This window comes from Delphinus delphis, chromosome 2, assembly GCF_949987515.2.
Source record: "Delphinus delphis chromosome 2, mDelDel1.2, whole genome shotgun sequence".
NCBI classification, from domain to species: Eukaryota; Metazoa; Chordata; class Mammalia; order Artiodactyla; family Delphinidae; genus Delphinus; species Delphinus delphis.
In genome coordinates, this window is record NC_082684.1 from 144295963 (window position 1) to 144310874 (window position 14912).

General features: G+C 37.7%; 1 protein-coding gene across 1 annotated transcript in view; it reads right to left on the bottom strand.

Annotated features, from left to right (window-relative positions):
- The window catches only part of AQP9 (aquaporin 9), a 34324-nt gene extending 28542 nt beyond the window's left edge, over nt 1–5782 (bottom strand). Inside the window, exon 1 of the mRNA XM_060005893.1 lies at nt 5455–5782. Within this exon, the coding sequence (XP_059861876.1) occupies nt 5455–5565 (111 nt within the window). The 5' untranslated portion in view covers nt 5566–5782. The remainder of the gene's footprint in view (nt 1–5454) is intronic.
- Between the last annotated feature and the right edge of the window lie 9130 nt (nt 5783–14912).

Here is a 14912-nt window from a genome sequence, read left to right on the forward strand (position 1 = left end):
AGAAAACTTTGTCATTAAAGAAAAATTAAGCAACTCCACTTCTGGAAAGTAAAAAACAAAAATACTTCCCCTTTGAAAGTAATGAAAATAGCAAGTGTTCTGGGTCAAAATTAAAACTCAGGGATCACAAGCACAGTTTTGTTTGGCAGAATCAAATTTGGCTTTATGAGTCTGCAGCCCTTAGATCAGTGACTCAGAACAGACGTTTCTCCCCAGGTTCTTTGGAACTCTGAAATTTCCCAAGTTAGTCTGGCCCTTCATGTTCACTGATGATAAGGGGAAGCCCGCAGGAAAATCCTTCTTCAGCTGATACTGACTCAGGGTCTCAGGACTTGAAGAGGATCAGCCTCATTTAGAGAAAGCATGGGGTTTCCTAGTCACTGATGGTCACACATCCCATGTGGGAGAAAGGGAGCAGAGAGCTGTTCTCTAGAGTGAGTGCTCTTCACCACCACACCCACATTCATCAGTCTTCTTTTTTGTCAGTTTTCTACCTCACAGAAATCATTTCTGGTTGGTGATATACCTGGACACCCTAGCAAAAGCAAATGAAAACCTGTTCTGGAAGAGCAACTCCACAGGTTCAGGCCGTACAGATTTCCCACACTGAATAATAAACCTTCCTGAAGAGCTTACAACACAAATTTACAAAACACTAAAGGAAATGATCCTTTGTGAATGAGACAGTGGATAAAATAAGCAAGATGATTAGCAACTCCAAAACTTGAGAGGATGGAAATAAAATATCATAAAATACTGTAAATATGTTAGGCTTTAGTAAGTTAAACAGATTAAAAATAAACACATAAGGAGGGAAAAGAAAAGCAATTAAGTAAAAGAACCAAATAGAACTTCTAGAAATGAAAACATATTAATGAAACTGAAGACTTAATGAATGTATTAAACAGAAGACTAAATATAACTGAATAGGAAATTAGTGAATCAGAAGACAGATTTAAGAACACTACAGAAAATTCATCATAGAGAGGTTGAGATAGATTTATGAAAGAATGGTTAAGAGACATATAGGAAAAAGTGAGAGGGTCAAGCATATATACAAATATAATAGGAATTCTAAAAGGGAGAAAATAGTCTGGAGGAGAGGAAAGGTGATAAGCTGAGAATTTTCTAGAATTGATGAAAATTGCAAATCTTTACATTGAAGATGAACAGTGAATCCTGAGCACTACAAAGATTCATTCCTAGTCATATTATAGTGAAGTTTCAGGAAAAAGAAGAAACTTGTAATAGTAGGCAGAGAAATGCAGGTTATTACGGACAAAAATTAGACCAGTAACAGACTTGTCAATAGCAATAATAAAGACATTGGGATGACACCTGCAAAATGATAAACAAAACCAATCATCAACCTAAAGTTTATCAACTAATTTATCACTGAACCTTGAGAATGAAATAAAGACATAGGCAAACAAAGACTGAGAAAGTTTATCCCTAACACACCCTTCCTGAAAAATTTCCTTAAGAAAGTTCATTGCACAAAGAACATTGCACCTGAAAGAAAGTAATGAATGGATGCAGTAATGATTAGCAGGTAAACTGGTAAATGATAGTAAATTTAAATGAGTATTCACTCTTAAAAACACTAATATTAAGAATAATGAGAATAGAATATTAGATAACAATGGCATAAGATGGAGTGGTTGATTACAATGAGGCTTTTAAAAAGTTTTTGTGTTGTTCAGAAGCAAAGAGATATTAATTCACTTTAAAGTTTGTGAATGCAATAATAACATTTTTAAATGTAAGGATAAGTACTTAAAGAATAGAAAGTGTAAGCAGAGGAGAAAAGGGAGAAACAAATCTGATCAACTCAATGGGAGAATATAAGAAAGGTCAAAGCAGAAACTACTAAGTGGAAAACAAAGAAACCACGTTAAAAATTAAAGAAAGGGCATCACCACAGGTACAGAAGAGATTTTTAAAAGCTGTAAGCAAATACTATGAAAAATCATCTCAAAATTACTGCTTTCACTATGTTAATTTTGAAAGTATTAACAATTTTGAAAAACTACATTTGAAAACAGAAATGAAGTGTACAGTTCCCTAGGAAAAAAATAAATTGCCAAAATGGAATTAAGAATAGAAAATCTAAATGAGACATAGCTTTAGAGAAACCTTCTCTCACACATCTCTCTCTCTTTTTCTCTCTCCTTCTCCCTTTTCAGTTCACATGCTAAGTAATCTTTAAGAAACATAATCCTCATTTTATACAAAATGTTCCAGAAAACATAAAAAGAGAGAAAAATTCCAAAACATTTCATGAAGCTAATATAGCTTTGGTAATAAAACTAGACAAGGGCAACATAATAAATGAAATTATAGTTCAGATCCTTAATAAGACATTGCAAACTGAATGCTGCATGAGTAGGTGGGAATTAATCTCAGGAATGTAATGATGATTTAACCCAAAAATATTTATCAATGTAATTTTCTTTATCAACAGATAAGAAGCCCTTGTGCTTATTTTAATAGATGTAGAAAGGTATTTTTTAAAAATTCAACAATCTTTCCTAATGAGAGTTTTAGTAAATGAGGAACAGACAGGAGTTTCCTTTCTCAAATCAAGAATGTCTACCAGGGCTTCCCTGGTGGCACAGTGGTTGAGAATCTGCCTGCCAATGCAGGGGACACAGGTTCGAGCCCTGGTCTGGGAAGATCCCACAAGCTGCCTAGCAACTGTGAACCACAATTACTGAGCCTGCGCGTCTGGAGCCTGTGCTCCACAACAAGAGAGGCTGCGATAGTGAGAGGCCCGCGCACCGCGGTGAAGAGTGGCCCCCACTTGCCACAAGTAGAGAAAGCCCTCGTACAGAAACGAAGACCCAACACAGCCATAAATAAATAAATAAATTAGGAGTATCATTCTCTGTTAAAAAAATATGTCTACCAAAAACTTACAGAAACTATCACATTTCATGGTAAAATACAAGAAGCAGATTTTTGAAAGTTGGGAATAGAACAAGAATGCTGCAATTATAGCTTCTAATAACATTGAACAAGAGGTTTTAACCACTATAATAAGATAGTAAGAAGAAATTAACAATTTAAGGACTAAAAAGAAAGAAAATAAAAACTCTCATATTCTCAGAAAAAAGTATTATCTGTGTCAGCACAGTCCAATAATGCATTTTTCAGTGAGAGAAAAGTTCTACATCTGTGTCGTCCAGTATGGTAGTCAGTAGTCGTATATGGCTCTTGAGCACGTGAAGTGGAACTAGGAAGACTGAGGAACTGAAGTTTTAATTTTATTTAAGATTAATTTTAAGTAGCCACATATGGCTAGTGGCACTCAAATTTGATGGCCTTGATCTATACAGAATAGCCAAGATAATCTATAAACTTATTTGAATTAATAAGAGAATTACCAAGTTTGCTGAATGTAAAATCAATATACAAAAATCAATATTGTTCTTAAACCCTAGTAATAACCAATTAGAAAATATAATTTTTAAAAGGTACTATTCACAATAGTGATAATAACCATAAAGTAGCTAAAAATATATCAAACAAATATTTCCATGGCACTAGCAAAGGCATAAAGACTTACCTATCCCAATGTCTAAAAGGCCAAATTAGAGCTAGTTTTTTAGCTTATGACTTAATTATTGTTGTTTTTAGTTGTAGTATACAGAGAATTTTTCATGGACCTGCTCTTTCCTTAGTGCTACGAGTAGCCCTTATTAGTCATTTATACCACAGTGTGAGTGAGCTTGAGATGCTTCCCTTAAGAGCAGTTTTTGAGAAGAGGGAGGCAAATGGCATCAGACTCCCAGTGTCTGGGGGAAAACTAATTTTACATATGAAAGACCAGTGAGTCCTGCATATACTCTGTCATCTTTTCAGTGCTCCCTTTGCTCCATGCCTTATCAACATGCAAAGCTTTTTACTAGAGAAAGTCAGGCAAAATGCACATTTTCTAATAAAGCAGAAACAATTACTTTGAATAACCTTTGAGAAAAACCATATAGATTTATTAAAAATTAAATTTTTAATTTACATGTATATTAAAAATTGTGTTTTTGCAGAAGTTTCTTGTTTACACATCCCCACAAGCCTCAACAAAATTGAAGATTATACTCACCATGAAAGATTTCATCAGGGTTTGTTTTAGAACAGTATAAATAGAAATCAAATCTTTCAGGAAATTATTGGCTTTAGCCAGACGATACAAAGTTTAACTTTTCAGCATACAGTATTAAGATATTATTTCTTTAGCTCCCACCTTGAATAGTAGGGGAAGACACAATACTATTTGCATGAGTAGAATAGTGAATGGCTAAAAGCCACTTTCCTTTACTTAACTCAGACAGGATGGGATCATGAAATAGGTTCTTGTTAAGAAATAAAGAGGGTTTTAACTTTTTTGGTTACAAAATACATAGATGTTTAGTTTACTTCCTCTTCTGTATTTTTTGCAGAGCACTTAGAATTGTAACTGAATTTGCCTCACTTCTCTATACCACAGATCACCTTGAGGATGAAGTTAGGCCCGGGGCAGTAACCACTCTCCCCTTTGGGACCAAATTATCAAGTAACATGACCCCAGGGTTTCTGTCTCCCTGAGGGCAATTTTCCAGTAAAGAGTGACGAGAATCAGAAGAATCTTGGACTTTTATTTTCTCTCTCTGTTCCTTCCAATGCCCTTCTCCCCCACACTACCCCTGCCTAACAAGTCACCATAGATGAGAGGTGAGGATGGTCAAGAGGGAATGTAGGAAATTGTCCATAACACCTTGAAAATACTTGAACAAATCAGGTACAAAGAGGTTTTCAGAGACCAGAAAACGTATTGCTCTCTCTTATTTTACACTAGTTCCATTTTTTGAATTCACATTTGTTTCTCAGTGTTGGCTTAGTCTCCTAAAGTATTATGTATTTACCCAATGCAAAGAACTTTTTAAAAAATTAGGTATAATTAGCATATAACAATTTATTAGTTTCAGGTGTGCGACATACTAATTCAATATTTGTTTATATAATGAAATGAGCACCACAATAAGTCTAGTTAACATCTATCACCCACACATAGTTACACTTTTTTTTTTTTTTTTGTGGTACGCGGACTTCTCACTGTTGTGGCCTCTCCCATTGTGGAGCACAGGCTCCGGACGCGCAGGCTCAGCGGCCATGGCTAATGGGCCCAGCCGTTCCGCGGCATGTGGGATCTTCCCAGACCGGGGCACGAACCCGTGTCCCCTGCATCGGCAGGCGGACCCTCAACAACTGCACCACAAGGGAAGCCCAGTTACACATTTTTTTATCTTGTGATGAGAACTTTTAAGATACACTCTCTTAGCAATTTTCATATATGTAATATGGTATTATTAACTGTAGTCACCATGCTGTACATTACCAAAGAACTTTTAATGTACAAAGTTTATGGACAAAAATAACTTTTTGTTATTTTTTTATAACAAATCAGAGAATACTCACAATCATTATAAATGTGCCCAAGAACTCGGAGAGCATTTCTTTAGCTAAGCTGCTCTTCAAGACCAGTCTCTGCTTCAAGCTTTTTTTCTTTTGTTCCATCTCAGGCTGCATCTTGGGGCCTCTACAAGGACCACTCTTTTCACCAATACCTGCTTCTTCTGGTCCCTATTTCACTGGCACATGGAAGTTTTAACAACTGCTCACAGATTCCTGGAGATGCCTGATTAGATAATATGGCTGTACAAATCCAGTCCCAATTAGAGCCTGTGGCTTAATCCTCTTCTGGTGAAATTGTCATTCCCTGTTTGCTGCTGTTTATTTGAAATGGCATATTAGAACCTGAAATCCTGAAAACAGTCTTTTTTGTACCTGATGGATTAATCATTACCTTTATTTTCAAGGTATTTTTTTTTCTCTGTTGGGTTTTTTTTCAAGAGATGAGAGAAGATATATTTTGGTTGCGTTGCCAAACCACAGTAATGGGCTCCAGTCCAGGAGAGATTTACATGTTGCACAATTGCAAGCTTCTGATGTTTTTTTCCTATTCAGAATTGGTTGGTTGAGGTGTAGTTTGGAATTGTCAGATCAGGTATGTACACATCTAATGTAAACATTCTTTTCTGAAGGAGCTTTCATGCAAATTGGAGAACAAGAAGAAAAATAAGATGTGTTGTTCAACAAAATTAATCACTCTTTTTTCTTCCAGTAACATTTCAGTGATTTAATTACACCTCCCTGAGGGTGTTAAGAACCACTGCATTTGTTCTAGAGGTGGAGAAATTAACGTACAGAGAGACCATTCCAAGTCTCACATGGCAAGTCTGTAGGACAGGATGGGATCTACTCCTCTGTTACTGTAGCTGGGGTTCATCTACTGAGGATAGCTTGGGATCGAGAATCAGAAAGATGGAGAAGCCAACTTCTTAAGAAGCATTCTAGTTTGAAAACCAAGTTACTCTCCTTCATTTTCCATGAAATATTTAGGCAAAATACATACAAATAAACAATAGTAGCTTGAAAGTCTATACTGCTTGGAGATCACTAAGCCAGAAGGAGATCAATCTGAGTATATGTCACCCCAATTAAACAAGAAAGGGAGTAAACATGCCTAAACAAGGCTCCTAGATTATATCTTTTAAGTTTGATGAATTAACATCCTTACAGGCAACAAACTGTGTTCAGGACTAGCTTCTCATCATGTCAAGTATTCAAGCCTTGTTTTTCAAAACTAGTTTGTGAGAGGAAGTAGAATCCAGCAGTTGTTTCTGAATACCAAGGCAGTCCCATGGAATTAGTACCCTTGCTGTGTGCTTCCTCCCAGTCCTCCCACAGAAAAGCGTGCTCTTTTTCAGACCCTCCCCTATCTTTGCAGGAGGCCCACAGTCATTCCCAGTTGAGGAGGCAGGCTGGAAGAGGGGCCTGGAAAAAACAGCTATAGAGATTTCAAGGACAGAAGACATACCTAGTCTGTAGGTGAAATCAAGTGTTAAGGCCTAAAGAGGTTCTAACTTGCCTGAGGGCATGCCATTGCAGAGCCAAAACAGGAATGAGCATTTTGACTGTAACTCCTGGTTAACTTATGGATACCATCCCACTACTGGGCATATACCCTGAGAAAACCATAATTCAAAAAGAGGCATGCATGTACCACGATGTTCATTGCAGCTCTATTTACAATAGCCAGGACATGGAAGCAGCCTAAGTGTCCATCAACAGATGAATGGGTAAAGAAGATGTGGCACATATATACAATGGAATATTACTCAGCCATAAAAAGAAACGAAATTGAGTTATTTGTAGTGAGGTGGATGGACCTAGAATCTGTCATACAGAGTGAAGTATGTCAGAAAGAGAAAAACAAATACCGTATGCTAACACATATATATGGAATCTAAAAAAAAAAGTTGTTCTGAAGAACCTAGGGGCAGGACAGGAATAAAGACGCAGATGTAGAGGAATCGACTTGAGGACACAGGGAAGGGGAAGGGGAAGCTGGGACGAGGTGAGAGAGTAGCATTGACAGATATGCACTACCAAGTGTAAAATAGATAGCTAGTGGGAAGCAGCTGCATAGCATAGGGAGATCAGCTTGGTGCTTTGTGACCACCTAGAGGGGTGGGATAGGGAGGGTGGGAGGGAGACATAAGAGGGAGGGGGATATATGTATGCATATAGCTGACTCACTTTGTTATAAAGCAGAAACTAACACACCATTGTAAAGCAATTATACTCCAAGAGTTATTTATGGCCATGCTATTCCCAGGTCCCAGTGGATGGACCAGAGAGACAGGACTTCACTGTGATTACAACTAATACCACACAAGGGTGTTCTGTGGTCTCTCCATTCCCTCACCTAACAAATATTTATGGCATACTCATTATGTGCCAAACACTGTACTTAACAAAAGCACATGGGGTTCTTGCCCCTTATAGAGCTTAGAGTCTCATGAGGGAGAGAGACGTGAGTGAACTAATCATAAACACAGAAATATGAAATTACAACAGAAATGTATGCTCTGAAGATAGAGGACATATTTCTGTAAGCAGATGTAAGAGGGGGATTTCATCTTGCCAGAGATCTCTGATAGCTTTTCCAAGGACATCATGTCTGAGCTGAGATCAGAAACAAGTGTAGTGGGGAATGTCTTGTGGGCTGGGGGTGGGAACAGTATGATGTGTATCCAAGAATGAAAGAGAGGGAGCAAAGGAGCACAGTGCGGAATGAACCTGGAGCCGTGGGCAGGGATCAGACCATAGTGACCCTTGTAAATCAAGTTAAGGGTAAGAGCAATAATAAGTCACTGAAGTGGTTTAAGCAGGAGCAGGACACAATCAGATTTGAGTTTTAAAACTCATTTCCATGACACATAATGTTTGAATAAACATATGTTGAGGTAGGGAGTGAGGAGAACCCTCATCCTAGCTGTGAGGTGGAGAGGGGATTGGTGGGGGCCTAAGGTGGGCATATGTAGACATTGGGGGATATTCCAGAATTCTAGGACTAGGTGGTGGCTTTCACAATGGAGAGAAATGGAAGGACTCGAGAGTTCTTTATATCTTAAATTGGAAGGACTTGATGGATTGGATATGAAGGATGAGGAAAAGAAACTCAAGTTTGATGGCTGTATTCCTGGCTTGTTGGGGAAGGAGGTGCTAAGCCTCCAGAGAGGAAATGCTGGAAGAGGACCAGGACTGCAAGGGAAGGTCATGAATTCTGCTTGTGCAGGCTGAGACCTCAGGGGCTCTCTGGTGCTTCTGAGAGAAGATGTCAAGTTGGAAATGATATAGGTCTGTATTCAGAGGGAAGGTTCTTGTGCTCATCGAGGTGATAACTGAAGCCATGAATAAAGATGAGGTTACCTAAAATTAAATTAAATTTTTAAAAAAGATAAGGTTACCTGAGGGGAGAGTTTGAAGAAAGCACAGGTTAAGCTTGTGGTACTGAACATTTCAGGCTTAAGTGGAGGAGATGAAATATTTATCATTTCTTTCAGTCTACCTTCAGAGGACAGTTACACTTTTTACCTACATCACCATGAATTCATCATCAGACCTAACTCACTCACACCCCCCTTTGCAAAGCACCCTCATGCCAAAGTTCCTGTTAGAAATATGGGGCTGCTTAGTTTCCTTCCTTCATTCAGAAGAACCTTTCATTATTTACCATATGTCAGGCACAGCATTAAGCAGTAGGGATTCAAAAATAAGGAATACAAATCTCTACTTCTAAGGAGTTATATAGTCTACGTGACAAGTACCTCCAAATGAACACATCGTATGGTAAAATAGAAGCGTGCGCAAAGTACTGAACCAGAAGTCCAGCTATCACTGCATGGATATCCTAGAGGTTACCGTGCTGCCAACATACTGACTCATCCTGCCACCAACAGTCCTAAAATTGTGCTTACCTAGACACAGTGCCATGCTGAATCTATGGAGCTAGCCTACCCAGCTCTTTTATTTATTTGTTGCCTCAGTTTCCTCATCTTTTATTTTTTTAAATTTTTATTGGAGTATAGTTGATTTACAATATTGTACCCAGCTCTTTTATTGCTCCCTGACTCTGTCCCTCCGTGACCCTGACATTCTCTTCTCTGCTTTTGCCTTGAGAAGAGAAACCATCTTTGCCTCCATCATGGGATTCAACAAATCTGTTGTTCGTAAGGATAATCATCTCACACTCTGACCTTTACTCCCCAACCTCTTCTACTTTGGCCAAATTTATCCCCACTCTAGTTCAGAAGCCCCTTACATGGCCACTGTTGGAACTGTGTCACCATCTCCTCTCTCAAAATCTTTCATACCAAGACACATCCCACTGACTAAAACTTCCACTTCCCGCCCTTCACCCACTCTCTTTCACAAATCTGCTTTACATCCTCTTCATAGATTACAGTTTCTCAACTCCTCCCTCTCCACCCAGCCCTTACCTCACTGTCACCTGGGTTAATGATGCACTTACCAGCGTCTCTGGTTCCATTGACCCCTTGACTTTCTTCTACACCCACATTGCCAAAGCCCAACTCTGAGTAAATCCAGTGATCGATTTTTCTCAAATGCTCTCTTCCCACACTGTGAATAATGCTGGAAAAATTATATAGACGTGTCGATTGACCCTAGAGATAGTTGCGATCTAGCATCAGCAGTGGTCCCATATCCTTAGTTAACCTTTTATTTCAAAAGTTCCAGACTTCAGGGTGCATTCGGACACCCAACTTCAGAGGGTATGGTTTGGTAGATCCGGGATGGAGCTCAGGAATCTCACACATATACCTGATACTCCAGATACCATGCACTATTTCATTCTCTGCAGCAGTAATACACCTCTTCCATGCCCCTCCAGTTCCCTGTCCCGGTCCTCCTACTCAGCTGATGACCTTTTCTCCCAATCCACTGGGAAAGCAAATGGGTTCATTAGCTATAATACTTTTGTACCTCTTCTCCTCAAAAAGTTGCCCTAATTTTATTTATATTGTCCTTTCCCTTCTTTCTTTCTAAAGTTAGCCCTGATGCTGGTGTACTGTCCCAGCCCCTCTGAGATCTTGGCTGACTAACATTCTCCTCACTCTCTCAATCTCTTTCCCCCATTGGCTTCTTTCCTGGGGCCTAAAAACAAGCTTAAGTCTTGACTGTCCTGAAAAACGTTCCTTCAGAATTGTTTCACCTCAAATTCCACAGTCTTAGTCAATTTGGGCTACTATATCAAGACCCGTAAACTGGGTGGCTGAAGCAACAAGCTTTTATTTCTCACAGTTCTGGAGGCTGAAAGTCTGAGTAGGATACCAGTAAGGTTAGGAGAGGGTGAGAGCTCCTTTCCTGGGTATAGACAGCCACCTTCTTGTTGCATCCTCACATGGCTGAGAGTTCTAGTCTTTTTATCCTCTTTTAAGAGAACCAGTCCCACCATGGAGACTCTACCTCCATAACTTCATTCAAAACCAGTTTCCCCCAAAGTCCCCCCACTCCAAACACCACCGCATTTGGAAATTAGGGCCTCGTGTATGAGGACACGAACATTCAATTCATAGCAACCATTTCATGTCTCATCTGTTTTTTTTCTTTTCTAGTTGGGGTAAAAAATAACCATTTTACCTTGAGCAAAAAATCGTACTAAACTGAAAAAAAATCAAAAGTATTTAAATTAAAACGAAAATCTGTCATAATCCCAGCCCTCATAGATAACCACTGTTAACAGATTGAAATATATCCCTCCAGAATTTTTTTCAGTAGATCTATATAAATATTTTTTTCTAAAAGTGGGATTATATTATACATACTAGATTAATGTGTTTTCTCTTCAGAATTTCTGTCTTCTTTCTATGCCAATGTATGACTCATCTTTTTAATGACTGTAATATTCAATTGTACAAATGCGCCATAATTTAAACAACTTCCTTTCAATAGACAATTGGTTGTTGCTATTTTGCCCCCATTAAATGAACATCCTAGTGTATATAATTATCTATCTATCTCTTAGCACAGTGACCTAGAAGTTGAATTACTGGTCAAAGAATATGCATATATTCTGGGTTTTAAAAGTACCTATGTCTCCGGGACTTCCCTGGCGGCCCAGTGGTTAAGACTCTTGGCTTCCACCGCAGGGGGCACAGTTTCGATCCGATTCTGCATGCAATGTGGTGTGGCCGGTGGGGAGGGGGGGCGGGCGGGAAGTACCTATTTCTCCCATTCTCTTTAATATTGGTTAATGTAAATTCTTTCTAATTCTTTTCCGACTATAGCAGTTAAAAAATTACATTGTTTTAGTAGGCATTTCTTTGGTTAACAGGGAGGTTGGTCATCTTTCATGTGTTAGCTATTTGTGTTCATTCTTTTATATGTTTTAAATTTATGTGTGTTTATTCTTTTATACATTTTAAATTGATGTCCTCTACCCCTTTTTCATCCATTTCATTTATTTATTAATTTTTGTCACTCTTTATAAGAATATAAATCTTTTATCTGTTATATGTGGCAAATCATTTTCCACTTAATCTTTTATCTTTAATTTATAATGATGATGTGTGCATGCCATAGAGAAGTTTATAAAATTTGTCTACCTAAGTCTATAAATATTTTTCTGTATGGTTACCAAATTTGGTATTTATGCTAAAAAGGCCTACTCTATCTCCAAATTACAAAAATATTAAACTTTGTCTTATGTTTTATTCCAATATTTTCATGATTTTACTTTTCACACTTAAGTTTTTAATTTTTTTAGAATATATTATGATGTACAGTATAAGGTAGAATTCTAATATATTTCCAAAATATTTTGACAAGTTTTGCAACACTGTTTGGTTTGAAATTCCATCTATGCTATATAAAAGAATTCCTGAAAGTAGAATTGTAATTTTTTAAACATCTTTATTGGAGTATAATTGCTTTATAATGGTGTGTTAGTTTTTTCTTTATAACAAAGTGAATCAGTTATACATATACGTATGTTCCCATATCTCTTTCTCTTGTGTCTCCCTCCTTCCCACTCTCCCTATCCCACCCCTCTAGGTGGTCACAAAGCACCGAGCTGATTTCTCTGTGCTTTGTGGCTGCTTCCCACTAGCTATCTGTTTTACGTGTGATAGTGTATATATGTCCATGCCACTCTCTCACTTTGTCACAGCTTACCCTTCCCCCTCCCCATATCCTCAAGTCCATTCTCTAGTAGGTCTGTGTCTTTATTCCCATCTTGCCCCTAGGATCTTCATGACCTTTTTTTTTCTTTCCTTTCTTTTATATTCCATATATATGTGTTAGTATACAGTATTTGTTTTTCTCTTTCTGACTTACTTCACTCTGTATGACAGACTCTAGGTCCATCCACCTCACTACAAATAACTCAATTTCGTTTCTTTTTATGGCTGAGTAATATTCCATTGTATATATGTGCCACATCTTCTTTATCCATTCATCTGTTGATGGACACTTAGGTTGCTTCCATGTCCTGGCTATTGTAAATAGAGCTGCAATGAACGTTTTGGTACATGACTCTTTTTAAATTATGGTTTTCTCAGGGTATATGCCCATTAGTGGGATTGCTGGGTCGTATGGTAGTTCTACTTTTAGTTTTTTAAGGAACCTCCATACTGTTCTCCATAGTGGCTGTATCAATTTACATTCCCACCAACAGTGCAAGAGGGTCCCCTTTTCTCCAAACCCTCTCCAGCATTTATTGTTTGTAGATTTTTTGATGATGGCCATTCTGACTGGTGCGAGATGATATCTCATTGTACTTTTGACTTGTATTTCCCTAATGATTAATGATGTTGAGCATTCTTTCATGTGTTTGTTGGCAATCTGTATATCTTCTTTGGAGAAATGTGTATTTAGGTCTTCTGCCCATTTTTGGATTGGGTTGTGTTTTTTGATGTTGAACTGCATGAGCTGCTTGTAAATTTTGGAGACTAATACTTTGTCAGTTGCTTCATTTGCAAATATTTTCTCCCATTCTGAGGGTTGTCTTTTCGTCTTGTTTATGGTTTCCTTTGCTGTGCAAAAGTTTTTAAGTTTCATTAGGTCGCATTTGTTTATTTTTGCTTTTATTTCCATTTCTCTAGGACGTGGGTCAAAAAAGATCTTGCTGTGATTTAAGTCATAGAGTGTTCTGCCTATGTTTTCCTTTAAGAGTTTTATAGTGTCTGGACTTACATTTAGGTCTTTAACCCATTTTGAGCTTATTTTTGTGTATGGTGTTAGGGAGTGTTCTAATTTCATACTTTTACATGTACCTGTCCAGTTTTCCCAGCACCACTTATTGAAGAGGCTGTCTTTTCCCCACTGTATATTCCTGACTCCTTTATGAAAGATAAGGTGACCATATGTGCGTGGATTTATCTCTGGGTTTTCAGTCCTGTTCCATTGATCTATATTTCTGTTTTTGTGCCAGTACCATACTGTCTTGATTACTGTAGCTTTGTAGTATAGTCTGAAGTCAGGGAGCCTGATTCCTCCAGCTGTTTTTCTTTCTCAAGATTGCTTTGGCTATTCGGAGTCTTTTGTGTTTCCGTACAATTTGTGAAATTTTTAGTTCTAGTTCTGTGAAAAATGCCAGTGGTAGTTTGATAGGGATTGCATTGAATCTGTAGATTGCTTTGGGTAGTATAGTCATTTTCACATGATTCTTCCAATCCAAGAACATGGTATATCTCTCCATCTGTTTGTATCATCTTTAATTTCTTTCATCAGTGTCTTATAATTTTCTGCATACAGGCATTTTGTCTCCTTCGGTAGGTTTATTTGTAGATATCTTATTCTTTTTGTTGAAATGGTAAATGGGAGTGTTTTCTTAATTTCACTTTCAGATTTTTCATCATTAGTGTATAGGAATGCTAGAGATTTATGTGCATTAATTTTGTATCCTGCTACTTTACAGAATTCATTGATTAGCTCTAGTAGTTCTCTGGTAGCATCTTTAGGATTCTCTATGTATAGTATCATGTCATCTGCAAACAGTGACAGCTTTACTTCTTCTTTTCTGATTTGGATTCCTTTTATTTCTTTTTCTTCTTTGAATGCTGTGGCTAAAACTTCAGAAGTACGTTGAATAATAGTGGTGAGAGTGGGCAGTCTTGTCTTGTTCCTGGTCTTAGTGGAAATGGTTTCAGTTTTTCACCATTGAGGATGATGTTGGCTGTGGTTTGTCATATATGGCCTTTATTATGTTAAGTTCCCTCTATTCCTACTTTCTGGAGGGTTTTTATCATAAATGGGTGTTGAATTTTGTCGAAAGCTTTCTCTGCATCTGTTGAGATGATCATATGGTTTTTCTCCTTCAATTTGTTAATATGGTGTATCACATTGAGTGATTTGCATATATTGAAGAATCCTTGCATTCCTGGGATAAACCCCACTTGATCATGGTGTATGATCCTTTTAATGTGCTGTTGGATTCTGTTTGCTAGTATTTTGTTGAGGATTTTTGCATCTGTGTTCATCAGTGATATTGGCCTGTAGTTTTCTTT